The sequence below is a fragment of the Artemia franciscana genome, chromosome 8 (genome assembly GCF_032884065.1).
Source record: "Artemia franciscana chromosome 8, ASM3288406v1, whole genome shotgun sequence".
Taxonomy (NCBI): Eukaryota; Metazoa; Arthropoda; class Branchiopoda; order Anostraca; family Artemiidae; genus Artemia; species Artemia franciscana.
Window position 1 is genome coordinate 34,922,685 of NC_088870.1, and position 27,083 is coordinate 34,949,767.

Below are 27,083 nucleotides of genomic sequence, written 5' to 3' on the forward strand. Positions count from 1 at the left end.
CCCGACAAAAACATCCGACCTCGAAAATAATTTTTACCTTGTGACTTGTTTATAAACTGATAATATTACATTTATTGTCGAAATATCAATTGTAGTTCTCATTAATATAGATTTTAATTGGATTTCTTTTATTTTTTTTTTTAATCTTTAGGGCAAAATAATTCCCTGTATCATGATCAAACGATACTTCTATCTGCTTAAAAAAAGGCTCTTTCCCCTCCCTTTATACCAACTGAAAAAAAGTTCTAGTAGATTCAAGACAATCCATCATAATAGTCCATCAAAATACAGATACATTTTTTTTATATAGATATTGGAATAAAAACTATAGTAATTAGCATATAATGTTACCAATGCTTATATTCCAAAACTGGGAAACCCAATCTTCTGATTTGCAAGATATTTTTTTATCGTACAATCACCAGTCTTTGTGTTGACGACATTACATTCCCCTCAAAGATGATTAATTTCTCTATTTATGCGTTCTGCGAACTTGTACCCCTCCATGGAAATAAATTTCTAGCATAATGTAAATATACATAAAGAATTGAAAATATAAATAAATATAAAATGAAATATAAAAAAAGAAATGATGTAAATATAAATAATAAAGAATTAATGTATATAAATTTCTGAATGCGTGCCTTTACGTTCCACTTCAAAAGAGATGCATCGATAATTTCAGAACTTACCCTCCTTAAAGAAAAACTGAAGCGACTTCTACAGCAGTTACGTCAACTAGCTAGGGGAGGGTAGGGGGCATGTGTCTGGGGGAGTTTGAAGATTCTTGCACTCTCTAGATATGGAAAATTATCTTTTTCGGCATTTCTATTGAAAAGTACTTTTTCAGATGTTTTCATTAAAAAAAAACTCCCCTCCCCCAGGGGCGCCCCGAGCCTCTTCTCATTGGTGGCAAAATTCGTAAATTTAACCGATTCGCTGCCAGATATCTGCCAAATTTTCAACCCCCCATTCGCCCCCATTGAGACGTCCTTCCCCCTCCCCCTCAATTTTTTCGTATATGCTCCACTGATCCGTAGTTTCAAAAACTACATTAACCATTAACATGTAGATTCAACTTTTAGATAGGCGTTCGTTTTAAGATCACACTAATTTGAATAAAATGCTCCCATAGGTTATATTGCCTAATTGGGCAGCATCTCAAATCAAAAGCCCAAGGTCTTATGCACGTCAATGACTACACCAAACTGTGTGGGTTTACTGCAGATCAAGCTATTTTTGAGATTGTTGTTTTTATTTTTTTAAAGATCGGAGAGTACTAGCGGTATTTTTTGTGGGTTTAATAAATGCGTGTTTACTAAGCTATACACATGTTCCGTGGATAAGACGCACTATGGATACTTGAGTCTGAAATATGTTATAAGATGATATTAAGGTAAATTTTATGACACACGTTTACTTTATATTTAACTGTGTAAGTTTAAGCAGGACCAGGGATAGTAAATACATATTTACTTTGTTTAGATGGAGGGACAGAGAGCAATAAATTTGCTGACAGTAAGGTCAAAGTTTGTTTCAGGTTCTTAACTAAATACTATAATATCAAAATTCTTATCTGGCATAGAAAAATTATATTTATAGGATTTTTGAGGTATCTTTCAGTCTAACTGCATCTCAACCCCCCTCTCACTTCTAGCTTGCTGATGATCTAGCTCCCTGAGCTTGCTGATGAGTTTCAAGAGTTGGCTAGTCATTGGTCTGATTTATTTTGTTGTTTTTTTCTCAGCCACAGTTGGTTCATACTGCCAATTAATTCTAATGAAAAGAAAAAAACAAAACAACTGAAAACCTTTGTATGTAGCGTACAGCTGTATCCATGACTTAATGGGGGAGCTGGAAGTAATTGTGATGAGTTTGTTTCCCATAGTAGTACCCCAAAGCTGACTAAACAGTGTTCCAGTAGTTTTTTGTTTGTAAAACGCAAATCTAAATTTTGTTTAATCAAACAGTTCGTGGTGACGAACTGTAATAGCCTAAGGAGTGACCTGGCTCAATAGTAACCGAAACTCTAAAAAAACTGAATTTTAATATCAATAGTTACATATAAAGAATCGCATTTTAATGCTGATTTTAAATATATAAGTTTCATCAAGTATAGTCTTACTTATCAAAGTTACGAGCCTGAGAAAATTTGCCTTATTTTAGAAAATAGGGGTAAACACCCCCTAAAAGCAGAGGCACCATTTGGGCCAAATCTTGGGGTAGGCATGAACTCCATCTTGCCCCCCCCCCCCCGACTCACTTCGTGTCGCATAAAAAAAAATGCGGGTTTTGGCAGCACATCAATCGAATATTCTAAGTAAAAACGCATTTTCAGCACCCGTGTGTTGCTTGGAAATGTACTGTAACCGAATGTGGAACTCAGCCACACTGACCTCTAAGATTAATTATAACATTGAAGATCACAATCAGCGAGGTTAAGTGATTAAGCTGAAAGTGGAAAATTCAACCAAACTACAGGCTGGCCTTCCTCAGCGAGAAACTTTCTTATTTAAGTAAACAATATGTCGGTGAAAGTAATCTTCATTAACATACTACTACTACTACTAATAACTCACTGCAGCACCGAACCGCCTAAGGCCAACACAGCTACGCAAGCTCCTCCTCCAGCCTAATCTATTCAAGGCCTCCCTGTTTACACCCTCCCAGGAAGTTCCCATTTCCTTTAAATCTTTATTTATGACATCCTCCCAACCCAGACAATGACGACCTGCTTTCCGTGTAGCCACAGACGGTTGGCGAAAAAGGAAAAACGTGGCCTAGCCATCTCAACCTTTCTTTCATTATAACCCTAGAAAGCGGGATAGAACCACATTTTTCGTACAACCTACTGTTTGAAATCCGGTCAGTCAGCCGGGTACCCAGAACAATCCGTAGGCAATTTCTCTGGAAAACATCTAGTAAATTTTCATCTGCTTTTCGGAGCGCTCATGCTTGAGAACCATATTTGACCACTGTCATCACTGTAGCTTCCAATATTCTACTCTTGGTTTGCAAACTTATTTTTCTATTCTCCCAAACTTTTTTTTAACTGTGAAAAAACACCCTGAGCCTTAGCTATTCTGCTTTTAACATCTTCACTGGATGCTAAGGGTTGTAACCAAAATCTCGGTTTTCCTTCATCAAATATATTTACAAAAAGGAAAAATAACAAGAGAAAAAAATATTACAACACTCAAGGTAACAAAGGGAACTGCCGAGGTTTCATCTTTGCAAAATCGTCAACAAGCTGGTCGTTGTCCAATTTTTTACTAAATCCTTCCCTGCAAACATCAAAAGGAGGTGACTGAGACGATCGTCTCCTGTTGTAGACTGCAGGTAGTTTTTCACTATTTCTAGGCTAGAAAACAAACGCTCATTGCTGGCTGTTGTCACAGGAAGTGTGGCAGCAATACAAAGTACTTTAATTACTTCTGAGTAAGCCACTGGTAATGCCTGAAGATGGTCGACAATGTCTAGGAAGTTTTCATGCTTTTTCTCCTCATCAAGCAAGAAACGCTTGGCAATACCAGCTTGAGATTCGAGAAGAATGTCGTCAATATCAATCTCGCCGTAAAGAGCAGAGAAACGCTTGAGCAACTATGTGTCCATAAACTTGGTCGAGCTTGGATCCAAGGCTTCGAGTGTGCTCAGCACTGGCAAGTTATCTGTGTACCTTCTGTCAAATTCGGCTAGTAGACGGTCAAAAATCTCGGAGTACTCTTGCTTCGTAGTCCGATTTTGGACTACGGACTAAATTGGACTAAGTAGTAGTCCAATTTCCAGATTGGACGAAGTTCTTTCCTAGCGTCAAAGTTGTCACAAATTGTTTCAGATGCTTGGTGATCTTTTGAGTTATAATGCTAATGGCTATTAATACCTTTATATTTACCTAACTAAAAAGTTAATAGGCTTTATGATGTAAAGTCTTCTACTTCTCTCTGTGCTCTCGTCTTTAGAGTCGTATAGTAGCGTTGGCCTACGATCTGGGGTTCGACCGGTAGAGGATGTCAAGCGTCTCCAACTTTCATAAGGTTTATGTTTCGAGCATAAAAATGTTTATTTACGCATATGATACAGTAAATGTACATAAGACGAGGACAGAAACAGAATAAGAACTGACTCAAGTAATCTAAAACGGTGGCTTTTATTCACTAAAACAAGGAAATAAACATCGAAACATTTGACAAGAACTGACCTATTTTAATCTGTCAACTTAAAGGAATTACTGCAAATATTCAGAATTTATAATATTAATATAATCATCTAGGAAATGGGCACTTGACAGAACTTGAGAATTTTGTTATGTATCTAACCTACTTTCAAAGTGTACAATGATTAATAGCAAATAGCTTAATTACCCAAAGGGTCGTCAGATAATTACGCTCTTTAGTTTATAGGCGTGCAGTAATTTCAAATTAATTGAACAGAATGGATTATGTTGGACATAATGGATTATTATGGCCGGCAAAGGGCCCTTTGTGGTGGAAGCCTGGGCCCCCCTGGAAAATCTGGGGTGGTCATTTGCCCACCCCTGACCCCCCCCCCCAAATGGCGCCTCTACCTATAAGTAATAGAATCTTAACGAAAATCATACCATCGGATTCACCGTATCAGAGAACCCTACAATAGAAGTTTCAAGCTCCTATCTACAAAATTGTGGAATTTTGTATTTTTTTTGCCAGAAGACAAATCACGGATGAGTATTTATTTTTTTTTTTTTTTGTTTGTTTTTTCCCAGGGGTGATCGAATTTTGTATTTTTTGCCACAAGACAGATCACGGATGCGTGTTTATGGGTTTTTTTCCTGGGGTGATCGTATTGACCCAGTGGTCCTAGAATGTTGCAAGAGGGCTCATTCTAACGGAAATTAAAAGTTCTAGTGCCATATTTAAGTGACCAAAAAAATCGGAGGGCACCTAGGCCCCCCACGATCGTTTTCCCCCAAATTCACCGGATCAAAATTCTGAGATAGGACTTTTCTTCAGCATAGTCAAAAATCCTAAAAATTATGTCTTTGGGGACGGCTTACTCTCCCCCAGTCCCCGTGGAAGGGGCTTCAAGTTACAAACTTTGACTAGTGTTTACAGATAGTAATGGTTATTGGGAAGTTTACAGACACTTTCAGGGCGATTTTTTTGTTTGGGGGAGGGGTTGAGAGGAGAGGGTTATGCGGGGGGAACTTTCCGTGGAGGAATTTGCCATAGGGGAAGATAATTTCCATGAAGGGGGTGCAGGAATTTTTAGCATTTTTTTAAAAAGCAATGAAAAAATAAATATGAAAAAGTCAACTGAAAGTAAGGAGTAGCATTAAAACTTAAAACGAACAGAAATTATTACGCATATGAGGGGTTCACCTCCTCCTAATACGTCGCTCTTTTCGCTACAGTAATCAATTTTATTAATTTCAACTATTTTTTCGCTGGGCTTTGTGATTCAGGGATCATTCTTAAGGAATTGGGACAACATTTAAGCTTTAGTGTAAAGAGCGAGGTATTGACAAGGGGGCGAACCCTCTCATATGCGTAATAAAAACATACGAACTTAGAAGTTCGTTACGTAAGTTAATTTGTAACTTACGAATATTTTTACTAATAAAAACGTTCGTAAAATTAAAAGTTCTAGTTGTCTTTCTAAATAACCAAAAAATTGGTGGGTAACTAGGCCTATTCCCCCGCTCTTTTTTTCTCAAAATCGTCCGATCAAAACGATGAGAAAGCCATTGAGCCAAAACAATAAATTAATATTCAAATTTCATTTTAATTATTCATGTGCAGAGAGCCAAAATCAAATCATGCATTAATTCAAAAACGTTCAGAAATTAAATAAAAAAAAAACAAGTTTATTTTTAAACTGAAAGTAAGGAGCGACACTAAAACTTAAAAACGAGCAGAAATTACTCCGTATATGAAAGGGGCTGTTCCCTCCTCAGCGCCCCTCTCTTTACGCTAAAGTTTTTTACTGTTTGAAAAAGTAGAGTTGAGAGAAAGAGTCAAACTTCAGCGTAAAGAGCGGGACGTTGAAGAGGGAACAGCCCCTTTCATATATGGAGTAATTTCTGTTCGTTTTAAGTTTTAATGTCGCTCCTTACTTTCAGTTAAAAAACCTTGTTGTTTTTTATTTAATGCTGTAAAAAAGCTGACCGTTAAACTAAAATTAGGAGTACATGAGAGGTGAGTGCCTAGGAATAATGTCAGAATAAAAACCCGGATGGGTGGGCCACATGAAAGTAGTATCCGACCTGATGAAACTGTAAATTTTTCGATTTTTGAACTAATAATATAGCTAAAAAATAGACATAGCTTTAGATTTGGAAATGAACTTTACCCATCCCTCTAATGTGCAAGTATATACCTTCGGTTGGATATACGTACTGAATTCTCCATTAGTCTCTATTTTCTTCAAACTGATGTAACAGTTCGTCAAAATAAGCAAAAATTCATCACATATAAATAATTTATCAAATTATGAACATGCACATCGGGGGCGATGAATAGGGGTGCAGTAAATTTTTAACGCAAATGAATGTTATATTTAGATTCAAGATGAAATTCAGATTCTAAAGACACGTCTTTTTCTTGGCTATGTCATTAGTGAGTCAATCGGAAAATTTACACATTAAACTTATATGCTCCTTAAACTGCAGTAGAAGAACGGCTTCTCAAATTTGGAAAATACAAGGTTTTCTCTGTAGCCTTTTCCCCTCCGAGTAAAATTCTTCACGACAGAGGGGTTCAGGGGATAAATTTATCCTAGGTCACAGCCAGATAGAAGATGAAGAAGTATACCATTTGATTTCCCCTCGGATTTTCCAATCCGTGTTCTTTGCCGCTATTCTGCAGGTTTACCCACATAACAGTAACGAAACCTCGACCTAGGTTAACTTTTCCACAAAAACCTCGTGTTTGAAGAAATTAAATAAGAAAAACAAGTTTTTTTTAACTGAAACTAAGGAGCGACATTAAAACTTAAAACGAACAGAGATTACTTCGTATATGAAAGGGGCTGCTTCCTCATCAACGTCCTACTCTTTACGCTGAAGTTTAGCTCTTTCTCTCAACTTTACTTTTTAAAACAGTAAAAAACTTTAGCGTAAAGAGCAGGACGTTAATGAGGAAGCAGCCCCTTTCATATACGAATCAATGCATCAACGTTTTTGAATCAATGCATGTTTTGATTTTGGCTCTCCGCAGAGGAATAATTAAAACCAAATTTGCATTTTATTTTTTTTTGGCTAAATGGCTTTCTCATAGTTTTGATCGAATGATTTTGAGAAAAAAGGAGTGGGGGAGGAAGCCTAGTTGCCCTCCGATTTTTTAACTTAAAAAGGAAACTAGAACTTTTAATTTTTTACGTATGTTTTTGTTACTAAATGATACACGTAACTTATAAATTAGCTTAAGTAACGAACTTTTGTATTCTCATGTTCTTATTACATATATGAAAGGGTTCACCCCCTCGTCAGTACCTCGCTCTTTACACTAAAGCTTAAATTTTGTCCCAGTTCATTAAGAATGACCCCTGAATCACAAAAGCCGTAGAATAAATAGTTGAAATTACTAAAAATACTTTAGCGTAAAGAGCGAGGTATTAGTAGGAGGTGAGCCCCTCAAATGGGTAATAATTTCTGTTTGTTTTAAGTTTTAATGCTGTTCCTTACTTCCAGCTGAAAGAACTTCTTCATATTTATTTTTAATTATTTTTATTATTTTATTAACACAAATTATTTTATTATTTTTCTAAACACGTTTTTTTTTTGGTTACTATGGGCTGTGCTTCGCTCTTCACTAGGTTGCAGCTACCACTGCAACCATGACATATAAATAGTTGCCCAAGTAACTTCAAAACATTTCACCCCTCACCAGTCAAGGTCCAACCACTTAAGAAGTGGCTGAGTCCCCGCCATTGAGTAGTTTGTTTTTCTTTATCCTGAGGCTGATTAGCCTACCCTGTATAATTTAAAATCTAGATTTTTATGGTAAGCATTTACGTCATAGAAGCTTGTTTTTGTATTATTCACTGTTTGGAAAAAAATTGCATTTACAATTTTTGTTATTGAACTTGGGCAAAGGGAAGAGTTAATTAATTCGAGCAAAAAAAAATGATCGAAGATATCGAAATCATTATAACAAACATAGAAAGTGAAAACACCGATTTATCGATTAATCAAATTATCACTCAACACATCCAATTTAAAGTGAAACATCGCATGATCTAATTGCCTATAGGCAGTTTTGCATCTGCATCGCCTTTGTCAACGTAGCGTTAATCAACCATGCAAGGGGAGAATGTGACGTAAATTATGCAAGTAATGCACAAAAGTTTTCTGGGATTCTGACCATAACTGAACTAAATCAAACCCTACTATGTGCATGCAGGTTGTCAAAAGGATACATCAGCCATGTCCCAGAAACTGTTTAGGGTATTAAGTTGAAACTGTCAGCATGTTTTAGGGGGATGTTTAAAAGAACAAAAGGTGATATGTGCATACTGCTGCTGATGCTACAACTACTACTACAACTATTTCCATTACTGAAGCTATGAGTATTTAGGTGGAGCTTGCAGGGAATGTTTAGGGGGATTGATAACCAAATCAAAATTACACTATTAGCATGTACATTGTTAAAAGAGTGTACAAGCAATACTTCAGGAGCATAATTGTCACTTTACTTAAAACTGAATACATTTTAAATGATTGTTCTGTTTCTAATAAATGGAAATTATTAAGACTTTCAGGAATGAATATATATGTATATATATATATATATATATATATATATATATATATATATATATATATATATATATATATATATGTATATGTATAATCTTGGTTATGATGGGGTTATTTTTTCTTTTTCTTTCGATGTTATGAGAAATAAAACACATACCTTGAAATAAGGATTGTTTTCAGTAAAGTCCAAATTATATTCTGGTCTTTAGAAGCCACAGGGGATGCCAGACCTAGTCCTCTTAGTTTTTGCTTGTTTTAAGTTTGAATCGATTGTGAATTGTAATATCTGTTCGTTTTGGGTTATTTATTTAGTGATGTGATTTATTTAGTGATCTGTGGTAGTTTTACGCTTGAAAACTTATTGACTTTACTTCTGCTCATTTTCGGTTTAATATAGTTGTTTCAGTTTTCTTTGAAAAACTTCTTCTGTGGAGAGATTTTTTTTTATAAAACAAGAACAGTAGAGAAGAAATACTTTAGGCCAAGTTATGAAGTACCATATTAACAGATATTTGTGGAGTCGAAACCTCTATGGTAGTATTTTCCCAAATCTAGTATGAAAACACTGCATTTCGCAGAGTTAAATTCTCAAGCTCAAATAGGTCAATGTAGAAAATACAAAATCAAATTGAGTATCGAAATAAATAAAAGTTTCTCGTTGGAAAGCTGATGTAGAATGAAACCTGGCGCAATAGAATAAATATACCTGTTTTAGACTGAAAACGCTAGGTTTGTCCATCCTTTCACGGCGTTAAAGATTAATTAAGATCCCCGTGAAGAAAGTGCTATTCAATTTAAAGCTCTAATTCCCATTTTCTCTTTCAGTGACGAAGTACAGAAGTCACTTGACATACTGGATCAAGTTCTCTCCGAGTTTGAAGATGTTCCTTCTTCTTCTGAAAGTACAACGGCTTTTTCTAGCCTATGTGACGATGGAAGTGAAAAAGGTGATAACAGAACGAAAAAAGAAGTATATTTTGGTGTAAGTACAGTTGAAAGATCGATGCTGCAGGGTCATGGAAAAGATTTAAAAGATCAATCGGTTTCAAACTCAGTTTCAAAGCTGGAAAAGAATTTGGAACGGATCCGACTAGTGCAACAAAACTCAGTTACTAATACAGATTTCTTGAAGGTCAGCAACGATGATAACATCAAACCTACAACCCGCTGTGACCAAAGCCAAGAAATACTTGACAATAATAACGAAGCAATTGTTCCCAAAAATCTACTTTCCTTTTGGCTTGACAGGGAAGAAAGGACTAAAGCTGAATGTAGCCCTACCTTACCAAAGGGGAAGGAACAAGAACAAAATGCGAAAAATACACCTCCTTCAAAACTCCCAAAACCGACAAATATCGTAAAACCAATATCGAAAGCTGACCAATTCCTAGATTCACGCCTGCCAAAGAGTAAGATACCAGTTTCGTGTGATGCTAGGAATACTGATAAATTATCTGCCTCCAAGCACCCGTCTGACCTCCAAAAGACAAAAGTCTTTAAAATACCTGCAGAAAATAAGGTCGGTGATAGAATAAAATTCTGTAGCAATTCAGCAAATGAAGAGTTGTCAAACATCTTGAAACCGAATCTTCGAGAAGAATTAAATGATCAAAGATTCAAATCCCTTCAGCCAAAGAAGGAGAGCATGGTCTGTGATATTAATAAGACTGGAAGATCAACTGCCATAATCTTTCAAGAAGAATCTAAAAAAATCTCTGAAATCCCGGTGATTGATAGTAATATCGAGAAATTTGATAGTTCACCTCCAAGTAAAAGTGACATCTGTTTTATACAAAGTGGGTCCTTATCAGAAAAAATTAGGACAGTGGAGCAGTTCTCTTCCACCTCGAGCCTGAATCAGGAGAGAGGAGGCAGGGAAAAATTGCTCTCAGAAAAAAAAACTGCTACTCTACAATGTAATGACAATTATTGTGTTTCTGAAGGAGATATGATAGAAAAAAGTTCTCAACCTTACGAAGTTTGCGAGAGAAGTGTAGCCCTTAAACCTCCTATTGAAAATTTAGCTGAAGACCCCTGTATGTAAGTCAATTTTATAGTATAGAAAAGGATTACTTCTGCTGAAGTTATGACCAAAGTTCCCAGGCCTGATTAAAAATCACCAGTTTTATTGATTGATTTTCCTTATTTGTTGTCAGTAACTTCTCATTTATAGTGATTCATTTTTCTCAATGATTCATATGTTTACTTGAGGATAAGGTAAAAAAAAAGGTAAGGAATATGGCATTAGACTTTACAGTCCCTACTGGCAGTGCTGATCTCCGTTTCTTGGCCCTTCAGCCAGGAATTGCAATGAGGGATTGGGAGCCAACCATTCTGTGCTTTCGCATACCCTTCCTGTTTTACCATTCCAAGATTTCTCCAGGTACCCATTTAGAGCTGGGTCAACACCATCTGAGCTTACAGAGTCATGCCACTGACCCCTGTCCCAAATTAAATAATTTGGTACACTAGGATTCGAACCCTCGCCCTCTCTGACAAAGGGTCTCGAATCCTGCGCGCGCGAGAGAGAGAGAGAGAGAGAGAGAGAGAGAGAGAGAGAGAGAGAGAGAGAGAGAGAGAGAGAGAGAGAGAGAGAGAGAGAGAGAGAGAATAAAGTTTAAAAATAAATCAACATGTTGTGATCGGTATTTCTTTTCCGTTAAGACGTGATTTTTTTGTGAAGATCTTCCTATACACTTAGGCTAATGATCAATGAATAAAGGGTTATTGTATTTCGTTACAATAAAGAATGAGGCCCATGTTAGGTCCACATATATATACAGAACTTGGCATAAATACTGTTGTTTTGTGTCTTTAAAAATACAATTTGTATCCTCATTAACGAGGGGACAAACCCCCTCAAACACATAATACAAATATAAAAATATAAAAGATTGTTACGTAAGTTAACTCTTAAGTTATGTATATTTTTTATTAATAAAAACGTTCGTTAAATATTAAAAGATCTAGTTGCCTTTTTAAGTAACAAAAAATGGAGGGCAACTAGGCCTCCTTCCCCACACCTTATTTCTCAAAATCGTCTGATCAAAACTAGGAGAAAGCCATTTAGCCAAAAAAAGAATTAATATACAAATTTCGTTTTAATAATTTATGTGCGGAGAGCCAAAATAAAACATGCATTAATTCAAAAACGTTCAGAAATTAAATAAAAAAATTATTTTTTTAACTGAAAGTAAGGAGCAACATTAAAACTTAAAACGAACAGAAATTACTCCGTGTATCAAAGGGGCTGTTTCCTTCTCCACGCCCCACTCTTTACGCAAAAGTTTGACTCTTTGCCACAATTTTACTTTCTAAAACAATTAAAAACTTTAGCGTAAAGAGCGAGGTGTTGAGAAGGAAACAGCCCCTTTCATACACAGAGTAATTTCTGTTCGTTTTAAGTTTTAATGTTGCTCCTTACTTTCTGTTAAAAAAAAACTAGTTTTTTTTTATTTAATCTCTATTGAGAGCTACCTTCTGGTGTCAAAAGTAATTTTTTTTATAGTAAATTTCTTATCTCTATACTCTCTTCAGTCTACCTTACTGAAACAAACTCAAACAGTTAGAACCTAAAGCTAAGATAAAAATGCCTATAACGGAAATGGTGCGTTTAAATATATAATTTAGTTTTTTTGTTTTTCTTTTCTTCAGGAAACTGCGCATGGAAGTTAATAACATAAATGATAACGTTTTGTTACAACTGTGCCTTGGGCAATTGGAGACTTTGTGTAATGATCAATCTATTTTAGCGCATTGTAATAAATTGTTGATTAAAGTGTCGTAAATTGGATGTTAAAAAAATCAGCTTAAAGATCAGTTTAATTTAAGAATTAGTTTAAGCATGCAATTATGTGTTCTCATGGACAACTTTGGTGATATGAAGTTTTTGGTCGTGGTGATGGTACTGGTTGGTAGCCTCCATGTATCTTCAACTGTTCTGTCCTAAGCTGCAACCTAGGGCTGGTGTCTTTATAGGTCCACGCATAAAAAACTCTTCGCCTCCAAGGAATTTGGAGAACAAATCAGCAACTAGAAACAGATTTGCTTAAAGATCCCTTGAGTAATCCTAAGTCTTAAAACAGTCAGGAACTGGTTAAAATTCTGACAAGAAGTGAGGTAAAAGGATAGGGAAATGCATCTGTAGTTTTGTGTCTTCGATGCTCACCCACATAAATATAAGGATAACTTGGAAGCCAACTTGAAAGGGGTGATATTTGTTAATGGGAATATTGATGAAGTAGATAGCTCAGGGACATACCCATGGGGCTTCAGGGCTCGCTCCTCTCCTAAATCCTTAAGTCTCTCGAATTTATGGGCACCTCCTATTTAAACGATCAAATGTACGTACCGGTACGCTCCTGTCAACGTACTTGGAAGATAATTAATCGGTTTGTGCAGCTGATTTCAAATATATAAACTTCATGAAGTTTAGTCCTACCCATCAAAGGCTAAGAGCCTGAAAAAATTTGCCTGATTTTCGAAAAAAGGGGGAACTACCCTCTAAAAGACATAAAATGTTTACCAAATGACAACAGAAGATTCAGCGTATCAGAGAACCCTATCGTAGAGGTTTCAAGCTCCTATCTGCAAAAACGGGGATTTTGTATTTTTATTTTTTTTTGGCCAGAAGGAAGATCACGGATGCGTCTTTTTTATTATTATTATTATTATTATTTGTATTTTTGTTTTACCCAGGTGTGATTGTATCGACCCAATGGTTCTAGAATATTGGGAAAAGAGTCATTTGAACTGAAATTGAAATTTCTACCGCCCTTTTTAAGTAACCAAAGAGATTGGAGGGGAACTAGGCGCCCTCCCACGCCCACTTTTTCTTAAAATCGTCGGATCAAAATTTTGATATAGCCATTTTGTTCAGCATAATTGAAAGACCAAATTACTCTGCCTTTGGAGATATTATGACCCCCCCCCCCCACGTGGTTGGAAGATAATCAATCGTTTTTTATTTCTGATTTCAAATATATAAGTTTCATTAAGTTTAGTCTTAACCATCAATGGCTAAGAGTCTCAAATTTAATTTGCCTGATTTTCGAAAAAAGGGGGTACCGCCCCCTAAAAGACTTAATATCTTAATCAATGAAGGAAGATCACGGATGAATCCATTTTTTTATTGTTGGTTCTTTTTTTCCCAGGGGAGATCGTATCTACCCTAATGGTCCTAGAATATTAGGGGAGCTCATTTGAACTGAAATTAAAAGTTTTAGTGCCCTTTTTAAGTAGCCAAAAAGATTGGAGGGCAACTAGGAACCCTCCCACACCCCTTTTTCTCAAAATCGTCGGATCAAAATTTTGAGATACCCATTTTGTTCAGCATAATTGAAACATCGAATAAATATGCCTTTGGAGATAGCATGACCCCCCACAGACCCTGGGGAAAGGTATTTAAGTTATAAAATTTACCCATTGTTTGCGTATATTATTTGTTATTGGGAATTATGCATAGCCTACATTTTTCAGGTGGCGAATTTTCTGCTGGGGGAATTTGCCAGAATTCCTTTAAATATTCCTATTCCTATACAGAATCCCTTCTCCTATCTTTATTTCTCTTTGCCGACTCAATTTTACGCATGGATATGTTAGGGGCAATACTCCGGGGTAAAATTTCACCAGGTTTGAATTATCTAGAGAATATATCCATGGGGAGGAGAGATTTTTCAGTGGAGATGAAGCCAGATTTCCTGGCGTTATTTAGGAAAACGATAAGAAACTAAAAAAAAACATGTTTTTCTCAACTAAAAGTAAGGAGCAATATTAAAAGTTAAAACTAACGGAAATTATCATGTACATGAGGCGGATTGCTCCACCTCAGCATCTCGCTCTTTACGCCAAAGTTTGAAGTTTGTCCCAGTTCCTTAAGGACGGCTCCTGAAACACCAGGTTTGTCAAGTTAGAACAACAAGAATATTTTTTTTTCAAGTAGTAACAATTTTATCGTAAAGAGCGAGGTGTTGAGGAGGGGCACCCTCCTCATATACTTAATTTTTTCTGTTCGTTTTAAGTTTTAATGTTATTCATTACTTTCAGTTGAAAAAGCTTGTTTTTTACTTAATGAACTAATTAAGATGACTATTCCACGTTTTACGAGTGAAGGATAATAGATTGTTACCAATTATGCTTTTTGTCCATGTATCCGGGTTCAAAGGAAAATTTGTTCAACCGAGCAGTTTGGGAAGACCCAAAAGAAGGGACTTGAAGAAAAATAGAACATCATGGGAGGGAGTAAAGAGGGTACTTATGTATTATAGCAACACCACTCAAGAAGTTAAGTTAGGTTAATCATATTGAAATATACCTAAATATGGTGAAAATATAATACTTTAGAAACAAAATTATGGAAATAACACCATAGAACATTGGCCCAAAACGCATTATATTAAATACCTAACCTAACCAACTCTATATATGAAATATTTAATTGAAATATACCTGCTTAGTAGTTTATCTCACTGAGACTAAGCTAATTAGCTCCGAGTGCACACAGAGAAACCGGTTTTTCAACAGATCAAGAACAATAGTGTGGTGCTACAATGCATTAGTACCGTAAAGAGTGAAACTTAGAACTAACTGGAGGGGATGTGGACTGTTTTATCAAGATTTAGAACGCCGCAAATAATGCCAGTAAAATAATACTTTTACTGGTATTATTATATTTACTGGCAATACTTTTATGGTCAGTTTATAATTATCTGTCACATATTTGATGGTATGAGGACTTAAATTGAACTTAAAGAGAGAGGGAAAAGAAAGAACGGAGGAAAATGAAAAATGGAAAAAAAGAAAGGAGGAAAGAGAGAGGGAAAGGTGAGGAAGGAAAAAGAAGAGAAAGGTGAGGCAGGATAATTTGAGAAAGCAAATGAGCAGTGTGAAATGGAAGACAAATTAATTTTGAATCCCGTTTTGAACTTTTTAAGCCGATCCCTAATTGATGGAGTTAGGCAAGAGTTAGTTCAAAAGGCAGCTGTCGCTTACTTTTTGCGCGATACTATCATCCAAGCGAAGAAAGTTATCTACACTGAACTAAGTGTTGCAACGCTGCCAAGCAAAACGTAAAAATCTCGAAATTTGTGATTCTTAGTCCATGTGAAGTCTCAACTATAGGAGAGACCTTAAATCCTACAGTTGTGTCCAAGGTCAATGAGCTATCGCGAAAATTGGATGGCGTTCTAAAAACATGTCTCGTGCTTCAGGTAGCCTCTCAGACCAGTCACTGGTCTTGTCCCTAAATTATGACTCAATGCCTAAGCCCTCGTATGCTGTAATACTAAAAAAATACCCCAAAAGAGCTAAAAGGCCCAACCATTAATGTCAATTGTTGTCAATCATTAATGTCAAAAAAGGCCAGATTTGTCAATATGCCGGCTGAGAAAAAAAACAACTATGTAGTCGATTTCGAAGCAGGGCCCCGGCACTTGGCAGATGTTAGGTTTGTATATATATTGATTCTCGTTGTAACTAGTGTCCTCAAAATGAGTCAGCTTTGTTTGGTCCTCGGAAAACGGGAGGGCTCCCCAAGGAACACGTAGAATTTGAAGGTTTTGAAGGGTCTTGTCATCTAACAGCATAATTCATTGTTCTTCACTCCATTTTTTACACATTTCGATGCTCGCTTTCTCTCAAATTCTGGTAATCATCATTGCCACTTATCCTTTAACCGCATATTCCTTTGTTCTCGCTGTAGCATATCTTTCAGCCGCATATTTCTTTGACCTTCACTTTTGTTTTTGAGTAGTTTTAATTCTTGCTGCCGCTTATCTTCGAACTGTATGTTTCTTTGTTTTTTACTTTTATTTTTGACTCATTGTAACTGTTGCTGATGGAATTATTCTGATTAAAACACAAAATCACAAAGAAAAGAAGAACGAGAACAATAAACAGCCAGTGAAAAAATTGACAATTATGCAAATATTTCGGTCAAGACCTCCGCTTGGCCGTCCTCAGTGCAGAATAAACTGATCAAATATAAAAAAAACCTTAAAACAAAGCACAAAACTAAAATATGATGACCCTTTCTCAGTAACGGTGAAAGGGTAACTGAATAAAACGCTCAAGTCTAAATGACATTTCACAATTTCATCTTACTTACAGCACTCTTAAAGGCTAATGGATTTCCAGCTAGATTATCATCAGATATTTTATTTGATTGTGCAACAAAAATTTGAGGATTTATGCGAAAACGATCAGAGTTAATAATTTTGTCATAAATGCGACTTAGAGAAGTTTCTCCCGTGTCTCTATTGAGAGCTGCCTCACATAATTTCCGAATGGAACTATATTAAGGATATTTTATTTTGCAATGGATACCCCATAAAATTACTTGAAACCATTATAGAGAAAAGACAAAAAAAAAAAAGGTAGAAAAGAAGTAATCAACTCCGCAAATCCTAACAGATATCATCCCATTGATGGGCGTGAAGGAACTTTTCACTGTTCTACCCTACATTCCAAAACTGAGTGATAAAATGAAAAGGATACTTAAAAAACATAAGCTTAATGTCACCTTTAAACATTCAAGTAAAATACAGAGGTTTTTCAACAGTGGCAAGGATAAAACCAGCTCCATTCTGGGTAGTGGTGTTTATAGAATTCCCTGTTCTTGTGGCCGTTTTTATATTGGAAGAACCCAACAGTAACTAGGGGAGAGGTTATTAGAACATAGGTCTTCGATAGACAAGGCCATGAGGCTACGCCAAAGGCCTGAGATTTTTTATTCCACCTTGGCTCAACATTTGTATGATAGTCCGCATCGTTTCATCTTATTTGGCAGTACCTCCATTATTGCCCCCCATTAGAGGTCTCATGTAAGTTTTCAGGGAAGCAGTTGAGATACACCAGCCCTAGGTTGCAGCTTAGGACAGAACAGTTGAAGATACATGGTGGCTACCAACCAGTACCACCACCAGGACCAAAAACGTCATATCACCAAAGATTTCCATGAGAACACATAATTGCATGTCTAAACTGATTCCTTAATAAAATTGAATTTTAAGCTGATTTTTTTACATCCAATTTACGACACTTTAATCAACAATTTATTACAATGTGATAAAATAGATTGATCAGCACACAAAGTCTCCAATTGCCCTAGGCACGGTTGTAACAAAACGTTATCATTTATGTTATTAACTTCCATGCGCAGTTTCCTGAAGAAAAGAAAAAAAAAAAAAAAAAAAATTATATATTTAAACACATCATTTCCGTTATAGGCATTTTTATCTTAGCTTTAGGTTCTAACTATTTGAGTTTGTTTCAGTAACGTAGACTGTAGACTGAAGAAGTATAGAGATGAGAAATTTACTTTTAAAAAATGTTGTGACTCTTTTGTGCGTTTCACTGGCTTAAAATTATGAATAGTGGCAACAGGTAACAACAGCAATGACAAAAAGTTAATATTGTTTGGCTACCCTTTCCGAGATACACTTAAGGAATAATATGATTGGCAGATACAGCATAAAAATAAACCAATGGGATTTAAGCACACTTTTCAATAGGGAGGCACATGACAAAGATCTCTCTTTTCCTCTTTAATGCCTACATTCCCCACCATAAATAAATGTTCGACATATTTTAACGCGAGTTGAGAGTACGTAATTGCTTGAAAATTTTGAAAAAAAATGTGTTTCAAGCGAAGGTTACAAGGAGACTTCTAGCGACATCCGTGGGAATCTCACAAACGAAACGGGAAACCGCATGGCCATAGATTTTAGACTTAATAAAAACAATTTTGGGAATGAAACGCGTTTTGATTTTGTTTTGCTGATAAGCTTTTTATACGGAATAATTTATTTTCGTTTTAAATTTTAATGTTGGTCCTTAATTTCAGTTGAAAACTGAAATAAATTTTTACATAATTTCTAATCACCTCCAATCTAGGGGAGATAAGACACCTCGAACCAAATTAAGGAGTAGAATTAAGAAGCCGTACAAGAATTGAAGAAAAAATAAGTTTAGAGTGAAAAAAATTAAAACAGTGTTGCTTCTTTTAGTAAAAAAATAAAATAAAAAAGAAATAGATCTATAATTCTTTGTTTGAAAAAATTAAATTTGGCAGAACTTAAGAAAGCGGCTCCAGGCGAGTAGCTTTCGGTACAAAAGATTAACTGAGCGGACAGGTTTGTATATCGAAATACTTGCGGAAAATTTTGCTAGCTCAAGAGAAATGTGCCTTTAGGCTTAGGGATTTATTTAACCTGTCCCTAAATAAAAAGCCATTTGTTACTCAGAAATTAATGAAAATTTCAAAAGAACGATCATTTCTTGTGTAAGTACGATAAATGGTTTTGTAAACTCAGTTTGTTTTCATTTCTAAAATTTTGGGAAGAATTACCTGAATTCTCTTACACACCTGTTTTTGTTTGTCTTTTTTCCTCTTTGGATGCATAATCTTGCGTAAGGAGAAAATATTACGGTGGAATTGCCAAGTAATATTTAATAAGCAAGTATAAAAATAAGCAATCACTTCTTTTAATATACAACTTTGAGTGGTTCTAAAACCACGCGCCTACACTTCTCCAACCACTAAGTGGCAAGGGGTTAGGATCAAGGGTGTAATATGCTAAGTGGCAGAGGAGGCAACTTCCCGACCAGGCCTCGGTTTTTTCTTCACATCCGAGTTTTCCCAGCTAAAATATAGTTTCTCCAAAAATGTTGCCAAAAATAAGATAAGCCCCTGCATAATTGAAGCATCCACTGAAACAGGTCCGTTTTCTTTAGTACATCTTTACCTTTTTTATTACTATACGGTTCGTTTTTCAGTTTTCTCTGTCATTTTCACTTGATTTGGGAAAATTGCCTCCAGCTTTGACTCCCCCCATAGAATTTGAAAATATTACACCAATCATTGGGGTATGAATTTAGTGATCTTCTCAGAACATCGTCGCAAACCACGAACTGGATGGCCTCTATTCCCTTTTAAATCAAAATGCTTTACCAAATACCTTCCTTGGATATGCTTTAAAAAATGAGTGCGTCACACTCACAAAAAAGATGAAATTATCTGAAAATTATCATATAGAAGGGAGAACATTGTGATTAAAAAAATAATAATAACAAGCGGGAAGTGAACGCAAGACATTCTAATTCGAACTCGTACGGTGTAGCTTATTAAGGGGGCTTGGAGGAGGAATATGAGGAAGGTGCTCTTGCAAACCTCCAGCCGAAGGTTTTGGACCATAATTATTACAATGATGATATCGTTTTATACTTCCAAGATTTTCTACTTAAGAAGTGACATGACACCAAAAGTGTTGTTTGTAGTGCTATCAAACAGTTCGTGGTAACGAACTGTAGTAAGGAGCGACCCGGCTCAATAGTAAACGAAACTCTAAATAACGGAATTTTGATGCTAAAATATACATCAAAAGAATCGGATTTTCATGCTGATTTTAAATATATAAGTTTCATCAAATTTGGTCTTTGTCATCAAAAGTTACGAGCCTGAGAAAAATTGTCTTATTTTAGAAAATAGGGAAAAACACTCCCTAAAAGTCACAGAATCTTAACGAAAAGCATACCGTCGCATTCAGCCTATCAGAGTACCCTATAGCGAAATTTTCAAGCTCCTATCTACAAAAATGTGGAATTTCGTATTTTTTGCCAGAAGACAAATCACGGGTGCGGGTTTATTTGTTTGTTTGTTTTTTTTTGTTTTTTTTCCCAGGGGTCATCGTATCGACCAAGTGGTCCTAGAATGTTGTAAGAGGGCTCATTCTAACGGAAATGAAAAGTTCTAGTGCCCTTTTTAAGTGACCAAAAAATTAGAGGGCACCTAGGCCCCCTCCCACGCTCATTTTTTCTCCAAAGTCAACAGATCAAAATTTTGAGATAGCCATTTTGTTCCGCATAGTCAAAAACCGTAATAACTATGTCTTTGGGAATGACTTACTCCCCCACAGTCCCTGGGGTAGGGGCTGCAAGTTACAAACTTCGACCAGTATTTACATATAATAATGGTTATTGGGAAATATACAGTCGTTTTCAGGGGATTTTTTTTTGGTTTTGGGGGTGGGTTTGAGTGGAGGGGGCTATGTGGGAGGAACTTTCCTTGGAGAAATATATCATGGGAGAACAGAAATTCAATGAAAAGGGCGCAGGATTTTCTAAAATTAATATAAAAAAAATGTAAAAATAAACATGGAAAAATTCTTTCAATTGAAAGTAAGGAGTACCATTGAAACTTAAAACGAACAGAGATTATTACGCATATGAGGGGTTCTAAAAATACTTTAGCATAAAGAGCTTGGTATTTAGGAAGAGATAAATACCTCACTCTTTATGCTAAAGTATTTTTAGTAATTTCAACTATTTATTCTACGGCCTTTCTGATTCAGGGGTCATTCTTAAAGAATATGCACAAAACTTACGATTTAGTGTAAAGAACGAGGTATTAACGAGGGTATAAACCCCATCATATACATAATAAAAATTTAAGAATATAAAAGTTTGTTACGTAAGTTAATTCTTAAGTTACGTATATTTTTTACTAATAAAAAAATTCGTTAAAAATTGAAACTTATAGTTGCCTTTTTGTGTAACCGAAAAATTGAATGGCAACTAGGCCTCCTTCCCCATCCCATATTTCTCAAAATCGTTTGATCAGAACTAAGAGAAAGCCATTTATCCAAAAAAGGAATTAAAATGTAAATTTCATTTTAATAATTTATGTGTGGAGAGCCAAAATCAAACATGCATTAATTCAAAAACGTTCAGAAATTACATAAAAAAAACTAGTTTTTCCGCAATCCCTCACTCTTTATGCTAAAGCTTTTAATTGTCTTAAAAAGCAGAATTGTTGTAAAGAGTCAAACTTTAGCGTAAAGAGCGAAGGATTGCGGAGGGGACAACCCATTTCATATACGGAGTAATTTCTGTTCGTTTTAAGTTTTAATGTCGCTCCTTACTTTCAGTTAGAAAAACTAGTTTTTTTTATGTAATACCACACTTACAGACGGTCGAATTGATAAAAATCACGTAGATATGAGCAATAGCTTTTAAAGGAGCCATTAAACTTCACTCTAAAGAGATCTGGTAACCCACTAGCCCCAGCTTTTCCACTTGAAACATGGCACTAAAAGTGCCGTTTTTAGTGCCATTTTGAACTTGCTGATAGTGGGATTAATAGGAAGGACGTAGATATGAGAATTATCTTTTATATGAGCTATTAAAAACATGTCTAGATGCCTGCAGTACCAATACCTCAATTTCAATACGGCCGTACCGATACGTTTGATATCAATGCGTCTGATACCGATATAGCGGACAGCCCTAGGGACTATGGAGGGTCGTATCATCACCGAAACCATAGATATCGACCTTGACGCCAATTTCGAGGGGTTTAAGGTTTTTTTCGTGAAGTCACCATAAATTTCTTTTCGCAAGAAAATTTTACTTTTATGACAAACCGGAAAAAATAGTTACTATTCCTGAATCAATGTCAGATGGCAAATTTTTTCATTAGGTAATTTTTTTTTCTTAATGCTTTTTAAACTTTTGGTTACTATGGGCTGGGGTTCGCTCTTTACTGGGTTGCAGCGATGAAGAGCTTTAGCAAAGGTCTTATTATTGTATGGCATACCAGATAATTGCATTGAAGTGACTAGTGCTATATACGAGAATAAAACTGCTGGGGTTACGGCAGAAACTGAGGTTAGCAGTTGGTTTTGTATTAAATCAGGAGTTGAGCGGGGTTGTGTCCTATCCACCTTTATATGGATCATTTTGATGAACTGTGTCCCAAGGAGCACAGAAAGGCAATGGGAGACCACGGAATCAAATGGGGAGGATAAATTCTCCTGAAGTTCAGTTGTACTTATGATTTAAGCATCCTAGATGAGAGTATGAGTAAAATGAATGGACTTATAGAGGTTTTACGAGTTCAAGGTGCGAGAATAGGTTTAAAATTAATGTTAAGAAGACAAAGTCACTAAGGCTAGGAATAAGTGAAGACGAAAAGGAAGCGGTGGGTAATGAAAAGATTGCTCAGGTGGGAGCTTCACTTACCTTGTTAGTAACATTAGTAAAGAAGGTAGAAGCAGTGAAGATGCTGAAAGTAGAATAGCCAAGGCTCAGGGTGTTTTTCCACAGTTAAAACAAGTTTGGAAGAATAGGAAGATAAGTATGCAAACCAAGATTAGAATATTGGAAGCTACATTGATGACAGTGGTCAAATATGGCTTTGTAGCATGGGTGCTCCGAAAAGCAGATGAAGATTTCCTAGATGTTTTCCAGAGAAATAGCCTACGGACTGCTCTGGATACCCGGCTGACTGACCGTATTTCAAACAGTAAGCTGTACAAAAAATATGATTCAATCCCGCTTTCTAGGGCTATGATGAAGGAAAGGTTGAGATGGTTAGGGCACATTGTGCAGATGAAGAATGACAGATTGCCGAAGATTGTCCTTTTCGGCCAACCGTCTAGGGCTAAACGGAAAGCAGATCGCCTTCGTCTAAGGCGGGAGGGCGTCATACAGAAGGATTTAAAGGAAATGGGAAGTTCCTGGGATTGTGTAAAAAGAGCAGCTTTGAATGCATTGGGATGAAGAAAGAGCGTGCTTAGCTGTTTTAGCCTCAGGCAGCTTGGTACTGCGACGAGCTGTTACTAATAGTAGTAGCGGTAAATATACAAATAAAATTGAATCTTTGACCATTTTTCTTGGAAAAGAAACTCGAGACTTAGTAATTTCGTCGACAAAAGCTCTGGATTCTCAGATATATTAAGATAGGTCATTTGATTTTCATCTCGATCACTTACTAGTTTCTTGGGGAGGGGGGCCTTTTAAACTTTTTTCAAATATTATACAAGTAATCTTATGTTAACTTTTTGGTATGGGTCGCACCTTACTGGCGGTTAGTTTAATACGCGCTGTTTGATGACCAAATATAGCTTGCTGAACAATAAAGTTCAAATAAAATTACCAAAACTCAACATATCATTAATAATTTTCAACCTAATGCTGAATCTCACATCGTTCACGTATTTACCGGTTCTGTAGGTTGACTTTTAAATCCGTACATTTTGGGCTTTGGAGTTGTTTTGATTTTGATTTTTCTAAGACTACCAGTAAAATAAGCTAAATCCAATTCAGGGTGTGCTTGAGTCGCTAAAGCAGAACCATCGACGTTACAAGAAATTCAATATAAAAAAAAACAAGTTTTTTTTTAACTACAAGTAAGGAGCGACAGCAAAACTTAAAACGAACAGAAATTACTCCGTATATAAAATGGGTTGTCCCCTCCGCAATGCCTCGCTCTTTACGCTAAAGCTTTTAATTGTTTCAAAAAGCAGAATTGTGGCAAAGAGTCAAGTTTTTAATTGTTTTAAAAAGTAGAATTGTGACAAAGAATCAAACTTTAGCGTAAAGAGCAAGGGATTGCGGAGGGGACAACCCATTTTATATGCGGAGTAATTTCTGTTCGTTTTAAGTTTTACTGTCGCTCCTTACTTCTAGTTAGAAAAACTTGTTTTTTTTTTTATATTTAATTTCTGAACGTTTTTTTTTATTAGCAAAAAATATACGTAACTTTAGAATTAACTTACGTAACAAACTTTTATATTCTTTAATTTTTATTATGTATATGAGGGGGTTTTTCTTTACGCTAAAGTTTGACTCTTTCTCTTAACTCTACATTTTAAAACAGTAAAAACTTTAGCGTAAAGAGCGGGGCGTTGAGGAGGAAAAGTCCCTTTCATATACGGAGTAATTTCTGTTCGTTGTAAGTTTTAATGTCGCTCCTTACTTTCATTTAAAAAACTTCTGTTTTTTTATTTAATTTCTGAAAGTTTTTGAATCAATGCATGTTTTGATTTTGGCTCTCCGCAGAGGAATAATTAAAACGAAATTTGTATATTTATTTTTTTTTTTTGGCTAAATGGCTTTCTCATAATTTTGATTGAATGATTTTAAAAAAAAGAGTGGGGGAGGAAGCCTAGTTGCCCTCCGATTTTCGGTTAATTAAAAAGGCAACTAGAACTTTAAATTTTTTACGAATCTTTTTATAAGTAAAAGATATACGTAACTTACAAATTAGCTTACGTAAAGAACTTTTGTATTCTCATGTTTTTATTACATGTATGAGTGGGTTTGCCCCGTCGTCAGTACCTCGCTCTTTACACTAAAGCTCAAATTTTGTCCCAATTCATTAAGAATGACCCCTGAATCACAAAAGCCGCAAAATAAATAGTTGACATTACCAGAAATACTTTAGCGTAAAGAGCGAGGTATTAGGAGGAGGTAAGCCCCTCATATGGGTAATAATTTCTATTCTTTTTAAGTTTCAATGCTGGTGCTTACTTCCAGCTGAAAAAAAAACTTTTTCATTGTTTTTTTTTTTTAAGTAATGCTAGTAAATCCTGCGCTCCCTTTATGGAAAATTTCTTCCCCCATGACAAATTCCTCGATGGAAAGTTCCCCCAGCATATACCCCTCTTCTCAACCCCTACCTCCAACCAAAAAATCCTCCTGAAAACGCCTGTACACTTCCCAATAACCATTACTATATGTAAGCACTGGTCAAAGTTTTGAAGTTGTAACACCTCCAACGGGGACTGAGGGGGAGTGAGTCGTCTCCGAAGACATAGTTCTAAGGTTTTTTAACTACGCCAAATAAAATGGCTATCTCAGAATTTTGATCCGTTGACTTTGGGAAAATAATTAGCGTGGGAGGGGGCCTAGGTGCCCTCCAATTTTTTTGGTCACTTAAAAAGGGAACTAGAACTTTACATTTCCTTTAGAATGAGCCCTCTTGCAACATTCTATGACAACTGGGTCGATACGATGACCCCTGGGGAAAAGAAAAAAAAAACAAAAACAAACAAATAAACCATATATAACCACATTTTTATAGATAGGAGCTTGAAACTTCTACAGTAGGGTTCTCTGATACGCTGAAGCTGATGGTGTGATTTTTGTTAAAATTCTATGACTTTTAGGGGGTGTTTCCCCCTATTTTCTAAAATAACGCAACTTTTCTCAGGCTCGTAACTTTTGATGGGTAAGACTAAACTTGATGAAACTTATATATTTAAAATCACCCTTAAAATGCGATTCTTTGATGTAGCTATTAGTATCAAAATTCCATTTTTTAGACTTTTGGTTACTATTGAGCCGGGTCGCTCCTTACTACAGTTCGTTACCACGAACTGTTTGAAAAGAAAATAATTCGGTATTTCGGGGCTTCTGACATTATTACTCCTTTGCGGAAGTTAGGCTCAAAATTGGAAAAGGATTATATTTTTTCTCTGGGCCCCTTCCACCTCTTAGTTCATTTATTTTCCCGTTAGTTTTCACCTATTTTCGCTTTATAGTTGTGTTATCTCTTAGCAGTTCTTTCGTTAGTTGAGTTATGGTTGTGGTATATATGTTTTATCGCTCGTATAGTTGTGTTATTTTCAAATTATACTCCATAATAGAGAGGCTCCGAACACCCAGCATTGTATATTGAGCTCTGAATTTGACGTTTTTTTCTAACGTGACCAGATTCGTCCTGCGCCTGCGCCTTGCGCCCTTTTCATTGAATTTTTCTTCCCCCATGACATATCTCTCCAAGGAAAGATCCTCCCACATAGCCCCCTCCCCTCAACCCTACCCCCAAAACCAAAAAATCCCCCTGAAAACGTCTGTACACTTCCCAATAACCATTGTTATATGTAAACACTGGTCGAAGTTTGTAACTTGCAGCCCCTCCCCCAGGGACTGTGAGGGAGTAAGTCATCCCCAAAGACATAGTTATTATAGTTTTCGACTATGCTGAACAAAATGGCCATCTCAAAATTTTTATCCGCTGACTTTAGGAAAAAATGAGCGTGGGAGGGGGCCTAGATACCCTCCAATTTTTTGGTCACTTAAAAAGGGCACTAGAACTTTTCATTTCCGTTAGAATGAGCCCTCTTGCGACATTCTAGGACCACTTGGTCGATACGATGACCCCTGGGGAAAAGAAAAAAAAAACAAAAAAAAACAAATAAACACGCACCCGTGATTTGTCTTCTGGCAAAAAATACAAAATTCCACATTTTTGTCTACAGTAGGGTTCTCTGATACGCTGAATCTGATGTTGTCATTTTCGTTAAGATCCTACGACTTTTAGGGGGTATTTCCCCCTATTTTCCTAAATAAGCAAATTTTCTCAGGCTCGTAACTTTTGATGGGTAAGACTAAACTTGATGAAACTTGATATATTTAAAATCAGCATTAAAATGAGATTCTTTTGATGTAGCTATTGATATCAAAATTCAATTTTTTAGAGTTTTGGTTACTATTGAGCCGGATCGCTCCTTAGTTCGTTACCACGAACTAATTACCCCAGTTCGTTACCACGAACTGTTTGACACTA

At 36.0% G+C, this 27,083-nt stretch overlaps 1 protein-coding gene across 1 annotated transcript in view; it reads left to right on the forward strand.

Annotated features, from left to right (window-relative positions):
* Window positions 1-1,202: 1,202 nt before the first annotated feature.
* LOC136030341 (uncharacterized) overlaps window positions 1,203-27,083 on the forward strand; it is an 88,966-nt gene continuing 63,085 nt past the window's right edge. Inside the window, exons 1-2 of the mRNA XM_065709259.1 lie at window positions 1,203-1,396; window positions 9,560-10,774. Of these exons, the coding sequence (XP_065565331.1) occupies window positions 1,386-1,396; window positions 9,560-10,774 (1,226 nt within the window). The 5' untranslated portion in view covers window positions 1,203-1,385. The remainder of the gene's footprint in view (window positions 1,397-9,559; window positions 10,775-27,083) is intronic.